The sequence below is a fragment of the Aspergillus terreus genome, genomic scaffold (genome assembly GCF_000149615.1).
Source record: "Aspergillus terreus NIH2624 scaffold_2 genomic scaffold, whole genome shotgun sequence".
NCBI classification, from domain to species: domain Eukaryota; kingdom Fungi; phylum Ascomycota; class Eurotiomycetes; order Eurotiales; family Aspergillaceae; genus Aspergillus; species Aspergillus terreus.
The window spans coordinates 2,293,017-2,308,600 of NT_165925.1; the positions used below are offsets into that span (position 1 = coordinate 2,293,017).

The 15,584-nt window shown below is 52.1% G+C and overlaps 6 protein-coding genes across 6 annotated transcripts; 5 read left to right on the forward strand and 1 right to left on the reverse strand.

Annotated features, from left to right (window-relative positions):
- Positions 1-59: 59 nt before the first annotated feature.
- On the forward strand, positions 60-1,295 carry ATEG_01804 (uncharacterized protein; the record flags this gene model as incomplete). Its single annotated transcript, XM_001209169.1, has 1 exon — positions 60-1,295. The coding sequence occupies one exon, from the start codon at positions 60-62 to the stop codon at positions 1,293-1,295; it is 1,236 nt and encodes a 411-aa protein (XP_001209169.1).
- A 690-nt stretch (positions 1,296-1,985) lies between these two features.
- On the forward strand, positions 1,986-7,195 carry ATEG_01805 (ankyrin repeat protein; the record flags this gene model as incomplete). Its single annotated transcript, XM_001209170.1, has 6 exons — positions 1,986-2,633; positions 2,689-2,925; positions 2,978-3,299; positions 3,354-5,097; positions 5,146-6,125; positions 6,186-7,195. The coding sequence occupies 6 exons, from the start codon at positions 1,986-1,988 to the stop codon at positions 7,193-7,195; spliced, it is 4,941 nt and encodes a 1,646-aa protein (XP_001209170.1).
- Positions 7,196-7,970: 775 nt separating this feature from the next.
- Positions 7,971-9,744, forward strand: ATEG_01806 (uncharacterized protein; the record flags this gene model as incomplete). Its single annotated transcript, XM_001209171.1, has 5 exons — positions 7,971-8,159; positions 8,210-8,378; positions 8,426-8,579; positions 8,628-9,079; positions 9,128-9,744. 5 exons carry the CDS (start codon positions 7,971-7,973, stop codon positions 9,742-9,744), a joined length of 1,581 nt encoding a protein of 526 aa, XP_001209171.1.
- Positions 9,745-10,073: 329 nt separating this feature from the next.
- Positions 10,074-11,472, forward strand: ATEG_01807 (phosphatidylserine decarboxylase family protein; the record flags this gene model as incomplete). Its single annotated transcript, XM_001209172.1, has 2 exons — positions 10,074-10,113; positions 10,181-11,472. The coding sequence occupies 2 exons, from the start codon at positions 10,074-10,076 to the stop codon at positions 11,470-11,472; spliced, it is 1,332 nt and encodes a 443-aa protein (XP_001209172.1).
- A 150-nt stretch (positions 11,473-11,622) lies between these two features.
- On the reverse strand, positions 11,623-12,998 carry ATEG_01808 (aminotransferase class I/II-fold pyridoxal phosphate-dependent enzyme; the record flags this gene model as incomplete). Its single annotated transcript, XM_001209173.1, has 3 exons — positions 11,623-11,994; positions 12,109-12,191; positions 12,242-12,998. The coding sequence occupies 3 exons, from the start codon at positions 12,996-12,998 to the stop codon at positions 11,623-11,625; spliced, it is 1,212 nt and encodes a 403-aa protein (XP_001209173.1).
- Positions 12,999-13,838: 840 nt separating this feature from the next.
- ATEG_01809 (amino acid adenylation domain-containing protein) lies at positions 13,839-15,531 on the forward strand (the record flags this gene model as incomplete). The annotated part of the gene is made up of 3 exons (XM_001209174.1): positions 13,839-14,453; positions 14,520-15,175; positions 15,390-15,531. 3 exons carry the CDS (start codon positions 13,839-13,841, stop codon positions 15,529-15,531), a joined length of 1,413 nt encoding a protein of 470 aa, XP_001209174.1.
- Between the last annotated feature and the right edge of the window lie 53 nt (positions 15,532-15,584).

The window sequence follows — 15,584 nt, forward strand, 5'->3', positions numbered from 1 at the left end:
ATACGCCAATCTCATCATTGATTCGAGAGGATTTCGTTCTGGCAGACACCCATGCCACAATGAATACAACCCTCGAGGACGCGCTATCCCATCGATCTGGATTACCGGGACATGAAATTGCCATGACTGCAGCAAATCCGAATGAGACACTGCAAGATGCTGTGCGAAAGCTAAGGCATCTACCACTGGCATATTCTCCTCGCACAACATTCAATTACTGTAACCACATGTATATGGTTGTCTCCCACGTTCTACAGGAGATCACTGGGGACAGTCTAGGTGCAATGCTAAAACGACGCATTTGGGATCCACTCGGTATGCACGACACGTATTTCGCTATACAAGATCTTAAGGACGACCCTTTTCTCAAATCCAAACTCGTTCGCGGCTATACCTGGGTTCCAGAGAAGGAGCATTTCGTGCTCGAACCGTTTCTGAACTACGCGCCAACCACAGGGACAGGAGCAATTGTAAGCAACGTCCTGGACTATGCGAAGTGGCTGAAATCCTGGATCTATCAAGCCGGGCCCATGTCAGCAGAGGGCTATGCAGCTCTACTGCGCCCACGTACGATCATGTCCGAGGGGCTTGATCAGCTCAACCCGCCCGCTCCATATCATCTTTACGCGCTCGGATGGTTTCTAGACACATACCGTGGAGAGCAAGTATATATGCACAGTGGGAGCTGGCCCGGCTTCAGGATCCTGGTGGGGTTCCTCCCACAAAAAGAATTTGCATTCGTCATGATGGGAAATTCCGAGAGTGCTAAATATGCACAATACAGGCTGTTTTTGTACCTCATGGACAGGCTGCATGGAATCCAAGGGGAGCAGCCGGAGTCTCGTCCTCCCGACGTGGCTAAGGAGCAGAGGAAGCCAGCTAACAGCACCGAAGCAGTCAGTCTAATTTCCGACCACTTGGGCCATCACATACCCCGATCTTTGCCCCTGGATGAGTATTGTGGGACGTACCAACACGCCGGCTACGGGCGTCTCACCCTGGACATCAATTCTGGGCGGTTAACGGCAGATCTTACCGACCGAGCCATTGCGTTTTGTCTGAAGCTGTCACATGTCAACGGCGAATACTTCGTCGGAGAGCTGTATACCCCGGGGAAGGAAGGATCTTTGTCTGAATTCTTCCGTGCTAAGTTCGACATCAACGCGGAAGGACAAGCACAGGCAGTGGGTCTCGAACTTGAGCCGGCACTGGGGAACAAGATGATCTGGTTCACGCGTAGAGGAGCTCCATCGGGTCAGGTCCACTCAGCTCCGATTGCCACTGATCACGATTGAGAAGCGAAGCAACCTTTTCAATTCGACATGTTCCGGTTAATCAATGAATAGATTGATTGGCAGACGTCAGGTCCCCCGTGTCTGCCTGTAGCAGCCTGGTTGGTAGCAGTCGCATTTGACAAGGAGATTGATATCTTGCCCGATTAGGATTCAGGGGCGGACACGTGCAGACGTTGCCTGCAGGGCGGTCAGGGTTCTGCCTACGCTGCCTTGGCCTAACCCGATCGGGCAGTGCCTACACAGAGCCATTTAAGGCAAGTGACATCCTCTGGCAAATACGAGATACCTGGAAACGACAGAATTATATCTTGACTCTTTTACAGATTTGTTCTTTATGATCTGAGCCATTACATTTGGACACCCATTTTGTTTTACTTCGATCTGTTCGAGCCATCCAAGTGCGCCAAGATGACCGCAACACATACATTGCCTGCGTTGCCGGCCAAGCACCAAGACTTTGCTAGCTGGATTCAGAGACACCCGCAATCTCCAGTCGAAGATCTTGTCGCCCCGTATAATGAATATGAGTCTGTTGTGCGAAAATTGTTCGCACAAGAACCATCCAACCCCGTCCTTCAGGACAATCATCTCAACATTGTTCCGGTCTATGGCCCCGACGGCACTGCAGAGTTTCGGACTCGTGCACGGGACCTGGCTACTGAGACGCCAGAGCAGAAGGAGAAGTATATCATGCCTCTCAAGGCTGAAGACCGCCGACTGAATGGCTCTCTCGCGGTGGTCCCGAGTCTCGATGAGTTCAAGGACAACTTTGCTATTTTCTCCGAAGCCTCTCTCAGTGATATGGACTGGAGTAATGTTATAGTTGCTGGTAGTGCTGTTGTCACCTGTCTCCTACCTGTTCCGGACGAACACAAGGGCTCGAAGCGTGCTCTGCGCCAATTCTATCATGACAAAGTCGCCCCTGCGTCCGACGTCGACCTCTTCCTGTATGGGTTGACCGAAGAACAGGCCATCGAGAAGATCAAACATATTGAGGATAGTATCAAGAACGCCATCTTGCACGAGACGACGACCATTCGGACCAAGAATGCAGTTACAATCGTCTCCCAGTACCCCACACGGCATGTGCAGATTGTGCTGCGCATTTACAAGTCCATTGCCGAGGTGCTGACCGGATTTGACGTGGACTGTTCGTGTGCTGCCTACGATGGGAAGCAAGTCTATGCCTCTCCGCGGGCACTAGCTTCTTACATCACACAGAAGAACACGATCGATTTGAGCAGACGTTCTCCTTCGTACGAAAACCGTCTGTCAAAGTACTCGCGACGTGGGTTCGAAGTTTTCTGGCCCCAGCTAAACCGCTCACGCATTGACCCGGTATGTTACCAGGACGGCCTTCTTGCTATAAACCATATGACGCTTACACAGGCAGACTATCTTCGAACGAAGCTTCTCAAGAACTGTGGGTTTAGCGCGCCTGTTAGTCCTTGAGCAGTTGCCGTTGGCTTCTGATAGAGAGAATTACCTTCAGCAACGACGCCGAGAGCGTGGCCGACCAGAGAAATTTCTCTACAGCAGGCACGTCCTGGCCGGGAACATCAAGGCCAAATGGGAAGATGAAGTGCCGGAATGGTTTGAGGAGGACGAAGAATCCAATTATCATACCTTCGTGGGTGCCGGTCAGTCACATTTTTATATCGCCTTGCTAATAATCATTGCAGACTATCCCATATGGACGATACTACCCTGCCCGGAAAATTGAACGGCTCTTCTATAACCAAGATCTGCTACTCAATGCCGAATGGAACAAACCCAAAAGCAGAGAGGTTGTCCTTCACCGCCACCCTGCGTTCTTTGGCAATGTCGAGGACATCATCCACGATTGTTGCGGTCATTGCCCGACACCAGTGACTGAAGAGGAGAAGGAGGTCGCTGAAAAAGAGAGTAAGATATATGTCTCGGGTGATATATCCTTCATCAAAGACGACCCGGGTCGTCAAGAAATTGGAAGCTTTAATCCGATTACAGAGACCGACTGGACGGGTATATGTCCCAAGAAACACTTCTGCCGAAGACAATGAGCTAACCTTGATCTAGAAATGGCTTACGTTGGGAACACGGAGCGACTGTGCCAGGCTATTGTTGATCATGACCTTGAGACAGTCCAGGAATGGCTCTCACAGGAGTCAGCAGACCCCAACACCCGGGATTACACCGGAAGAACGCCTCTACATCTGGCGTGCATAGCATCTACACCCTCTATTGTTCAGTGCCTTGTCGACCATGGCGCACGCCTCACTGCTCGTGTGGCTGACGGCCGGACTGCACTTCATTTTGCAGCAGCTCGAGGTGCTGTGGAGATTGTCCGGATCCTGCTCAACAGAAGTGAGCTCAATGAAGCGGAGGAAGATCGCAAGCTGGAGCTTCGGAAGGGGCAGTCCGAGAAACAACATCAGAGCGCGACAAGTCAGTCTGAAGATGACAATGATACTGTGGGGATGGGTATCCCACAGGATGAGACCACTTCGTACACCCTTGGTTCCTTTGTCAAGGTTGAGAAAGAACCCGACCACAGCTATGCCAATCAGGATGTTGCGGAAGACGACAATACTGATGAACCTGACGTTTATGACATCAATGTCGTTTCCTGGGACAGCCACACTTCGCCTCTGCATCTTGCAATCCTCAATGGGCATGTCGACGTTGTGCAAGAACTGGTCAGCTCCTGGGGCGCGGATGTGTTGCTTCCTGTGAAATTGCTCTACGCGTATAACAACACTCCTAGGGCATCGATCTTGACATTAGTTCTTGCACTTCGACTTCCGTTGGACAAAGCTATCACCATGACGGAAAAGCTGTTGCAACTTGGCGCATCACCAGTTCAAGCCGATTTTGACAAGTACACTCCGCTGCACTACATAGCCGGAACGTCGTATGCCGAGCTTCTGGATGTCTTCGTCCAGCAGAGCAAGCCAGCCCTGCAAAAGGCAATCAACCAGCTTGCAATAACCGGGGGTTCGTGGTCGCCGGGTGGAGTAACCCCGTTGTCTGTCGCTATTCGGCACAGGAACGTAATTGGTGCCTTCAAGCTACTTGAAAACGGCGCCGATGTGTCGATTGATTTTGCAGCTTTTGTCAACTCGGCGAAGGTGGTATCGGATGGAATTCGAAGGAACAATACGGACGACAACAAGCGCATATTTCATGAAAATGTTGACCAACCAATTATTGATGCCGTGCAGGCCGAACTGCCAGAACTCGCTACTGAGTTGGTGCGGCGTGGTGCAGATCCGAATTCGCTGGATCGCGCCGGATATAGAGCGGGTTTTTGCCAGTGCCGGTGGGAGGTCCGAGCAGCAAAGTCTCTGCTGGATCTTGTTCACGGTAAGATTCGGCAACTCAGTGACTTCAAAGCCATCCAATTGCCTGGTAAACCGGAACCCAGGGAAATAGACAGTCATTATTTCGACGGCCTGGAGGAAGGAACCTACCGCATATGGCACGCAAGGCATCAGCTCGAAAAGGCCCAGAAGATCCACCAGAAGGACTTAGAAGACTACCAGAGAAAGGTCGAGGATTTCAAGTCCAAGCAAAAGGCAGTTGAGTCAAAAACGCGTGTCGTTGCAGAGCTTCGCGATGGGTTCAGCAAATTAGAAGCGACATTGCTGGAGAAGGGCGCGAAAACTTGGAAAGCAATGTTTCCTGAATTGGCGACTCATCACGACAACGCTACAGGTGCAGTGAGACCTGCTACGACCAAACCCAAGACGCCTTTGAAGGTTTCATTTGCTTTCCATGTCCCAGACCTGACAGATGCGAAGAAGGAAGGATACTTATCTCTGTGAGTTTTCCATCACTGCGTGGCTCACCTGATACTAATTGATTATAGATTTGAAGCCGCCTGGAGCGGAGATCTCGCCACGATCAAACAGCTTACATTGGGTCCATGGGGGGAGAACCAAGAACGTCCTCTCCAGCTTGCTGTGCGAGACGAAGATCACCTTTCTCCGCTTTCTATCGCAATTTTCCGGGGCCACTACGAACTTGCAAAGCCAATGATCCAGATCATTCAAGCTCAATACAAAAAAGAAGAGCAGAAAGACCAGGTGCGATATGAGATGGCAAACGAAAGTGATTACTGCGGCTCAGAGTCGGGTGATGACGAATCCAATCCGTTTCCCATATACAGCACGATAATCGACGATCAGTTTACCATTGACGATATTGACGCCGTTGCAGCACAAGTGGAAAGTGATATATCTCCTCATCAGGCATTACACTGGGATTGCCCAGCGCATTTGTTCCTGGACAAGTCAAAGAGAGGAACTCGGAAACCACAGTCACTTCTCGAGTACGCAATTCTCGCTGATGATATACGTTTGCTGCAGCTTCTGCTGCAGCTCGGGCAGCATTTCACTACTCATGATGCCCAGGATGGCGAGTCGCCAATTTACAATCCTGGTGAAACTGTCTTCCACCTCGCAATCGAAAATGGTAGACTCCGATGCTTGGAGGAACTAATCAGGGCTTCTGGTCCGACTTTTCCCTTGGATGTGTTTGTCCAGCGCAGTGGAGCCGACGAGAATGAGAAGCCTCGTTATTACCAAGGCCTTTCTGTCCATGGGAAGAAACGAACAGAGTGGGCCCGGCGTCCTAACCATTTCGAATATTTCAATCCTACGTACCCTCCGTTGCTTTATTCGGCTTATTGCGGCAACCTACAGAGTACTGAATGGTTCCTCACTACCGCCCCCGGTCGGTATTACCTCGAGTTTACCAAAAAACACGCCGGGAACAGGCAAATGCAGCTCCTGGCGAAATCAAAGGATGGAATTGAGAAGCCGCTCATGAGTTGGTTGAACTCAGGGAGTAAGTAACCATACCTGCTTCCACCATGTGTTGATGTACACGCCACTGACTCAATGGCAGATCATCTTGTACTCCACTGTGCAATCCTCTCCAAAGAAACCGATGAGTCGCGCCATCTTGTTGAATATCTTATCACCAACGTGCCCGGTTGTCTTGAAAAGAAATCAGAAGAAGGGCACACGCCCTTGGCACTGGCATTTTCCTATCATCGGGTGACATTCGCGGACATCCTGATCAAGGCAGGAGCTAATCAGGCTGTGCGGGACGGCCAGGGTCATAACCTCCTACATCTTCTGCTCTGCGGGATCAATGGTGGTGTGGGTTTGACACTCGGGGACCCAAGTAACGTGACTACGTTGCTTGGATTTTTTGATCAGCGTCTGGTTCCCTCGCTGTTAACTGAACGGGCTTCAGGGTCACTGACTCCTCTGTCACGCTGGCTGCACGAGACTGGTTCAAGCACATACTACCACACCAACTCATACATAGGAAGGTTCGCCTATGAGTCTGATCACGATATGAACACTGAAAATATGGTGGATGTTGCCCGCTGTCTTCTGGAGTTTGCCGCAGTCACGAACCAGAGACATCTTGAACTGTTGGATGGAGCCGGTAACTCCCCTGTGCATGATGCAGTCAAGCGCCAGCTCCTCGGGGTCCTCGAGCTTATGCTCGACTACCGACCCGATCTACTACTACGGGAAAATGCTACAGGAGCCACTCCTCTGGAATTAGCAGCCGATGCCTGGATTGAAGAAGTGACAATGTCGCCCCCAATCCTCAGATCCGATGCCCCTCCATCCGTGGTGGACCGCCATCGGACGGCGTCTATTGAGGAGAAAGAACAAAGAAGCCAGAGGGAGGCTGTCTATGACTTGTGTCGTCGTAAGGTACTGCAACGTCCAGGCAAGCGGAAGTTGGTCAGCCTAAATGAGGCCAATGAAGTAGCCAGGCGGTTGGTTATGAAGACTGAGGCTCGAAATACTCCTAACGATCCACTAGTGTCGGCCAGTGATACGGATGCCCGCTTCAAGATGTGGCGTAGAGACACCCGGCGCATTCAGACTTGATTCAGGCAGCTCATCCTCATATTATTTGCAATCTCATTAATACCATTATTCATATCAATGGCGCGTTGGCATGGCATATATGAGGAAGCACCCGGTTACCGAATATCCCTCGGTCCCTAGCAAGCCAAGGAAACCAAGAGATCCATTTGCATTGGCATTTGGAGTATGTCCACTCCCCATACTAGTGTGGTTAATACGACAAGGATTCAAACCCCGCCGGACAAGGTCATACGATGAGTACGTAGAGAGGTGTATGATGTCTTCAGACTCTTTTCTAGCTTGCTTTTCCCTGCGAGCAGGAACTTCTCCTATATATCCAGCATCGACCTCTATGGTCCTCAAATTGATATGCATGTCCCATCAGCATTCCATGACTGGCTATGAGGAAGCGAAAAGCAACATATCTTTGTCATATCGCAAGTGTCTTCCCCGCGTCTATCTTTTACTTTACCTAGTTTGATCTCTTGGCCGCCGTTAGCAGCTGACGCCGAGCACAGAACACACTCTGTCGGGTTCTTGTTCTCTTGGGAGCTAGGGCTTCCCCAGACATATTTACGAACAATGTATTAAGGTTCTCTTGGCAATGGAAGATGCGTATAGGCTTTATGCACGTCTTTGCGGGGTATAGAGTGGGATGGCCACGGGGCGTATTGGAGATGCAAATCTGGGGAAGGGCTATCGGTCATGGAGAGGATAAATTGGCTGCGTTTCCCTCAATGCTCAGGATATGCCGGTGTCTGTCTCGACAGATTGAAACGTGCTCTGCCATCTGAAAATGTCGCACACAAAGTCGGGCTCAACGTCCCCAGATCTCGAAGACGAGAAAATCCCCGACCCCGTTCACCAGGAGGATGTTCCTGCCATTGTCACTATCGAAAATTTTCGGGTTCTGGGACTGAGTCCGCAGGATGAAGAGTTCTACCTCAATTATTCACCTGAGAAGCGGAAGAGAACCATGCGCAAGGTCTGTTCTTTCTGTATTCAGGGGTGGACGTGGCTCATGAACATCTCTAGGTTGATGTTCGTCTCATCCCCATGCTGGCAACACTTTATCTGGTGGCCCACCTTGACCGGTCAAATATTGGCAATGCGAAGATTGAAGGGTTGACGGAGGATCTGAACATGAATGGGCTGCAGTGGAATCTAGCATTGAGCATTTTCTTCATTCCATATGTTCTGTTCGGTGAGTGTCCTTTCCGTGTTCCTACCGATGATCCTAACAGGGGACAGAGGTGCCTAGCAATATTGTTCTCAAAAAGTTCAAGAGGCCTTCGGTATATCTGGGTATCTTGATTGTGTCGTGGGGAATTATCATGACTCTTACCGGCGTCGTGAAGGACTTTGCGGGATTGGTTGTCACCCGCGTGTTCCTCGGATTCTTCGAGTAAGTGAACACCTCCCTGTCACGCAGGCTTCATACTTACACAGATAGGGCTGGGTTCTTCCCCGGCGCGGTGTACCTATGCACCCAGTGGTACATGCCAAAAGATCTATCCACTCGACTGGCCTTCTTCTACTGTGCTAGTGCCCTTTCGGGTGCGTTCTCCGGTCTCCTAGCTGCCGCGATCGCCCAAATGGACGGAGTCGGTGGGCACGAGGGGTGGAGATGGATTTTCATTCTGGAGGGTATAGCCACCGTTGTTCTCGGCGGTGCATGCTTCTTCCTGCTGATCGACTCCCCGCGGCTGTCGGGCCGATGGTTGGATCCCGACGAGATAAGATACCTCGAACTGCAACTCTTCATCAAAGAAGGCGGGAACCTCAGAGACGAGCAGGATGCCCAGAAGAAGCCCCAAATATGGAAGGACCTTGTTGCGGTTCTAATGAACTGGAGGCTCTATGCTCTTTCATACGTTCTTCTGTGCCAGGCGGCAGTTGCTTATGGTATGGATCCCTACAAGGCTGTTGTCGACAAGCCCTAACAAGCTACAGGAAACAAGTTCACGCTCCCGAGCATCACGAAAGCCATGGGATACACAAACACGAACGCGCAGCTGATGACCGTCCCGCCCTACATTGCAGGCGCTATCTCGGCTGTCGCATTTGCGCGTCTGTCTGACAAGTTCTACTGGCGGATGCCGTTTATCGCGATCCCGCTCGTAATGGTGACTGTGGCTTATAGCATCATTGTTTCGCTCCATGGACAGTTAGAGCAGAATGTCGGAGCCGCGTTATTTGCTGTCATTCTCGCCTGTGCTGGTTTCTATCCGATACATCCGGCCACCACGTCGTGGATCTCGAATAACCTGACGCCGTCGAATCGCCGCGCGATCGGCTCGGCTTTCTGCATTTGCATTGGCAACATTGGTGGTATTATTGGGAGCTACATGTATCTCGAAGAAGAGAGCCCGGAGTATTATACTGGCTTCGGGCTTTCTTTAGCTTTGGGTGGGACCGGATTGATTCTTGTCATTCTCTTGGAGCTGTCATTCTTCATGGGGAATAAGAAGAAGGGGAAGGTTTCTGAGCAGGAGGTCAGGGAGAAGTATACCGATCATCAGTTATTGGAGATGGGGGAGAAGTCGCCTCTATTCAAGTATACTCTTTGAAGGACGACCGGGTTGCTCCGATCGTTATGAGTCTATGTTTGTTTGAAGTGCATTATCTATACACAATCTAAAATGAACATGATGAATATCATGAGACGACTGTCAATCAATGAAATTCTATCAACCTTTTGTAGCGTATCTATTGAAGACGATGCAAACAAACTGCCTATACCGGATGTCAACGCCATGACGTCAGGGTCCACTGCTTCATCATGATGATGACACAACGCGACGAATATAAAAAGCATCACTCCGCCAAGAGTACATAGTTAGCATTTTCCAGCTGCTTTCTGATCCTCCTCTATCAATTGACTTCGTTCGCCCTCAACATGCCTCCAAAGCACAACAAGCACCCCCACGGCACCCCGCGTCTTCACCGGTACGCAATTCACCTCAGCACCCCCATCACAAGTAGTATGTACTAACCATCACAGAGTGGGCAAATGGATGCCCTCCTCGTCTGACGCGCACCACAAATGGCTCGGCGGCGTGATCGCGCACGTCGACAGCAAGACTTCTCACGACCTGCACCCCGTGCTGAAGGAATTCCAAGCCCTCATCGAGTCCAACACGCGCGTCTACATGCTCATCTCGGCCATGTTCGCCGAAATCCCCCGCAACAGGCCCTACTCGACCGACCCGACGGGCTGTCCGCAGATGCGCGACTACCAGCACATGCTGCGCGTGCTGAACTACCTGCTCACGACCGCGCCCTCCTGGAACGACTTCTCGCACCGCGTCGGGCTCGTCGGGCTGCCCATCAACGCCGTGCTGGACTGGCCCATGGGCACGCCGAGTGGATACGCCGCGTTCCTGGATGCCGACGTCAACGCCATGATTAAGAAGGTTCTTAATGCCTGGGGCGAGTACCTGCAGTCGCCGGAGTCGGCTAGCGTGCTGGATGATTCGCCGTATGGGTGGTTCGGCGAGATGGGCGTACAGTCTCTTGTCACGGTGGGGAACATTGGGAACCAGAGTAGTTACTCGTTTGAGGAGATGTACGTGTGTGATCCAGCGAAGGAGCACCATGGGTATAAATCGTGGGATGATTTCTTCACGCGCGAGTTCCGCCCCGGCGTGCGGCCGGTGGCGGCGCCGGATGATGATAGCGTCATTGCTAATGCGTGCGAGTCGCAGCCGTACAAGGTTGCGCGGAATGTGAAGGAGCGCGATATGTTCTGGATCAAGAGCCAGCCGTACTCCATCAAGGACATGCTGGCGCATGACCCGCTCGCGCCCCAATTTGCAGGCGGAACGGTGTACCAGGCGTTCCTGAGCGCGCTGAGCTACCATCGGTGGCATTCGCCCGTCAGTGGGAAGATTGTCAAGGCGTACGTCGTCGATGGGACCTACTATTCGGAGCCGCTGTTCGAAGGCCTAGGCGACCCGGCTTCCGCGCGGAAGAACATCGACGTTGCGGGCGAAGTCACGGCGCAAGAGTATATCACTGCTACGGCAACACGAGCGATCATTTTCATCCAAGCAGACAACCCTGATATTGGGTTGATGGCTTTCCTCGGAGTTGGCATGTGCGAGGTCTCTACTTGTGATATTACCGTGAGAGAGGGACAGCATGTGAGCAAAGGTGATCAGATTGGAATGTTCCATTTTGGGGGCTCTACACACTGTCTGCTGTTCCGGAAAGGAGTCAAGGTGGAAGAGTTCCCATCGACAGACGTGGAGCATAATATCCCGGTACGGAGCAAAGTGGCAGTCGTGTCATCATAGTTGAATATCAATCAACTAGATTTGGATGTCCCTAGTCCGTGACAGAATATATTTATGCATAATCATCGCCGCAATTATTTACAGACGACTATCAAGTGAAAATATGCTCAGTGTCCTATCGCCTTCTGACTGCGCTCATACTTGACAAGTTCACAAAACAGCCTGCCTGCCTTTGCCCATCTGCTTTGTCGCCCACTCCATGATAAGTTCCACGAGATGATCAATTTGCTCTGGAGTATTATCTGCATGGAGAACAATCCGAACACGATCCATCTTGTTGGGTACGATAGGGTAGTGCACTGTATTTACCCAGTACTTTTCCTGCTCCAAGTACTTCCCCAAGTCAACAGGCAGGTCCGGCCGAGGAACGACAGGCACGATTGGGGACTGGAACGGTCCCACGTGCCAGGTATCCTCGGTTGGGAGGTAGATAGTGCCCTTTCGTTTGACCTGCGGCCAACTGGGATGCGACGTTAACTGTCGATAAAAGCGGTATACATGGTCTTGAAGGCGCTTTCGACGCTGGTTATTGTCAGTAGATGCAGGACATATTTCTGGGTGAAGTGAATGACTCACATTCTCTCCCTCTTCACTGCCTATGATGTCGTATCCTGCTCGCACCGCCGCTGCACTTACGAAACTCGGTGCTGTGCTGAATATCACCCCCCGAGCATAGTTCAGGAGGGTGAATTTGACAGTCTCGTTGCACAAAAGAGCAGCTAACACCATTAGAGATATAAATGATCCAGTTAGAATCGGAAGCACTCACCACCAGTCGACCCCAACGCCTTACCACATGTTTGCAGACGAATTGGAAAATGTCCCTCCAGTCCATAGTGACACACGAACCCGGAGCCATTCGGCCCCACGACACCATTAGAATGCGCCTCGTCTATGTAGAAGATAAAGTTCTTCAGTGGAAGCGTCTCGTGTGCCACCTCAAGCAACTCAACAGCGGCAGCTGGGTCCCCATCCATGCTGTAGAAGGACTCGAGGGCGACGAATACCACCTGCTCTCCTTTCGCTATGTCTGGGTTCTCGGTTTGGACCTTCTCCAGACATGATCGGAACGCATCACAATCGTTGTGTTTGAAAGGCATGCTGTTCGCCCGGCCCCGACGCATGCCGTCGTGAATGCTCGCGTGCACATACTCGTCATACACGATGAAGTCACCAGGCTGGGGGATAGTCGACCAGACAGCCACGTTGGCATCGTAGCCCGAGTTAAAGAACATGGCTGTTTCGGCACCGTGGAACTTGGCTACGTCTCTTTCAAGATCGAGAAGGTACTGTCTTGTGCCGTCCAAGCTGCGTGCCGATGTACTTCCCACGGTAAAGTTGGGGTGCATCTTGAGCTCATTCAGGAAAGCCTTAGTCAGAACGCCAGAGGTAGAAAGAGACAACGAGTCATTGGAGCTGAAGTCGACCATGCCGTCCAGCTTGGCTGGGGAAGGAGGATCAATCAGACGCCCTTTCTGGCGACGAACGGCCAATGTCTCTTCAAGCTTGTGGCAAAGGGTGTTCATTTTGCGATTGAGGATTCTCTGAGGATTCTGATGGTGATGAGTTGCTGAGGAGACTGGGGCTGTACTTCGTTTTATATATTTTCTAAACTACGCTGTGTGTGGCAATGTCTCTGCTTCATTGTCTCGCTTTCCAGATCTGAAAAACAGCTTGTCCTCGTCCATATTGCCTCTTCTAGAAACCTGCTCTGAAACAGGCATCTTGGATTTTGGTATGATCCAACATTGCCATGTTTACCCTGACTGAATGTTCTCGCATGCATGAGAACACCTGACATCATAGAAATTACAAGGTGCTAGATTTACCACCATCCTGACTGGAGTTACTCGGTATTATTGATACGACAGCTTATAGTTCCATGCTCAAATGTCCAGGCCAGGATCTACAAACACCTGCACGGGATTTGGAGGATATGACCTACGAGATTTCCTCCTTTGGTTATCTTGCTTCAAGATATGGTGGATCCAGCAGCTCGTTACAGTGCATCTATTGGAGTTGCTGTAAAGTCCAGCCCACAAGGAAGGAGATATCAAATCCCGGACATGAATCATGGGTGTGATCACGGATATGCAGCTGTCCGTTATAAGCAACCGGTTCGTGCGGACCAACCCGATTTGGAGCACGTTCATCAATGACCACAGGGAGAATTCGCGCCAGGTGGCTGCAGGAGAACTCGTCAGGCCTGTTTCTGCATGGTGCTGCTTTTATTGGATAGGGCTATGTATATCCTGGACCTGCCCTGGCATCTCAGTCCGCGAGTAAAATCAGCTCTGGAATTGTATATAACAACAGTGGAATCCCTCACCAAAGAACTCTTCTTCAGTTCGCTTTCAACTATCACCATGGAACGTATTGTGTATTCTCACGTTCAACAAAATCCTGATGCCCCTGCCGTCGTGGCTGAAAACACCACGCTCTCATACAGTGAGCTGGTCTCGGAGGCCATCCATCTTGCAGAATTGCTCTCTGCGAAGGGCATCGAATTCCTCGAGGAGCCTGTTGGGATCCTCCTCGGTCCGGGCCTTGGACAAATTGTCGCGCAATTTGCGGTGCGTCTGGTTGGGGCAACTTGTGTGCCCATAGAGCCTACGCTGCCGGAGCTGCGCATCGTGGACATGTTGAAGCAGGTCCATGTGCGCTATCTCATCGCGGAGAAGGACGGGCCTATACAACTCTCCGACTTCCAAACTGTGCACTTGCCCCGCGTTGGACAGACGCAACCACGATCAGACTGGGAGTTCGGCCCGGAGACAGACCGCAGCCATATCCTCTTCACGTCTGGGTCAACGGGCAAGCCCAAGCCGGTGCAGATCCGTGCTGAGAACATCCTCCACCTGGCCACGAGGACGCCTGTCACCCCTCTACTGCAGACGGACCGCGTGGCCGAGTTCAACAATCCGGGCTTCGATCTGAGTTTGTTTGAAATATGGGCTACTCTTCTCTCGGGGGCGACGATCGTTGCCATCCCTCGACGCATTGCAACCGACCCAGGAGCCATTGCCTCGTACTTGCAGGAGCACTAGGTATCCGTGATCTTTATCACTGCTGCACTCTTCCGGATCACCGTCTCGGCCTGTCCCTCGGCGTTCAGCAGCCTGCGTCATGTCCTCATGGGCGGTGACGTCGCCAACGTACAGGCGATCCGCAGTGTGTTCGAACACGGTCCTCCGCAGCACTTGTGGAACACATACGGCCCGACTGAGTGCACCACTCTGGCGATGATGCATGAGGTGACTCGTGCGGATGCAGACTCGGAGCAAATCCCCGTCGGGCGCCCTGTTGGAGACATGGAGATCTTTCTGCTCGATGAAGACCAGCGGCCGATCACGGAGCCAGGCCTACCGGGCGAGGTCTACATTGCTGGTCCCCAGCAGGCCGCCGGGTACTTCGCCCGGCCAGCCGAGACTGCGAAGCAGTTTGTGGAGATTCCTCGACCGGGGCATGACATTCGCAACCCAGGCGTCGTGCGGGCCTATCGCACCGGGGATAGGGCCCAGTGGAGAGTCGACGCCAACGTCTTGGATTTTCTCGGACGCACCGACACCCAGGTCAAGCATGGAGGGTTCCGTGTCGAGCTGGGCGAGATCGAGCGCGCCCTAGAGAGCCACCCAGCAGCGCACACGGCGGTGGTCGCTCGACAGCCGCCGTCGACGGCCGAAGGCACGCATGCGCTTGTTGCGTTCGTTGCTAGCGATGGTCAGGGTGTAGACGCGGACACACTCATGCGCTTCTCACGAGCACGTCTGCCGTCATACATGATTCCCGACGCCATCGAGGTCATGGACAAGCTTCCTCTCACCCCCAATGGGAAATTCGACCGTGCCACCCTTCTACAGCACCGGATAGACGCTCTCCAGGAACAGCAGCCCGACAAGGGCGCCCCCTCACACCAGTCCAAACGGCGACGCACAGGACAAGCAGGCTATTCTCCGCGATATCTGGGATGGACATCCTGGCACCTGCGTCATGTCCTCGAAAGACGACGACTTTCTTCCTGCCTCGGCGGCCACCTCCCTGCAGGGCCGCCGAAGTTAATCGCTTGGTGTTCAAGAAACCGCCTGGGCCCATCTTTATCCCCCATGGAAGAA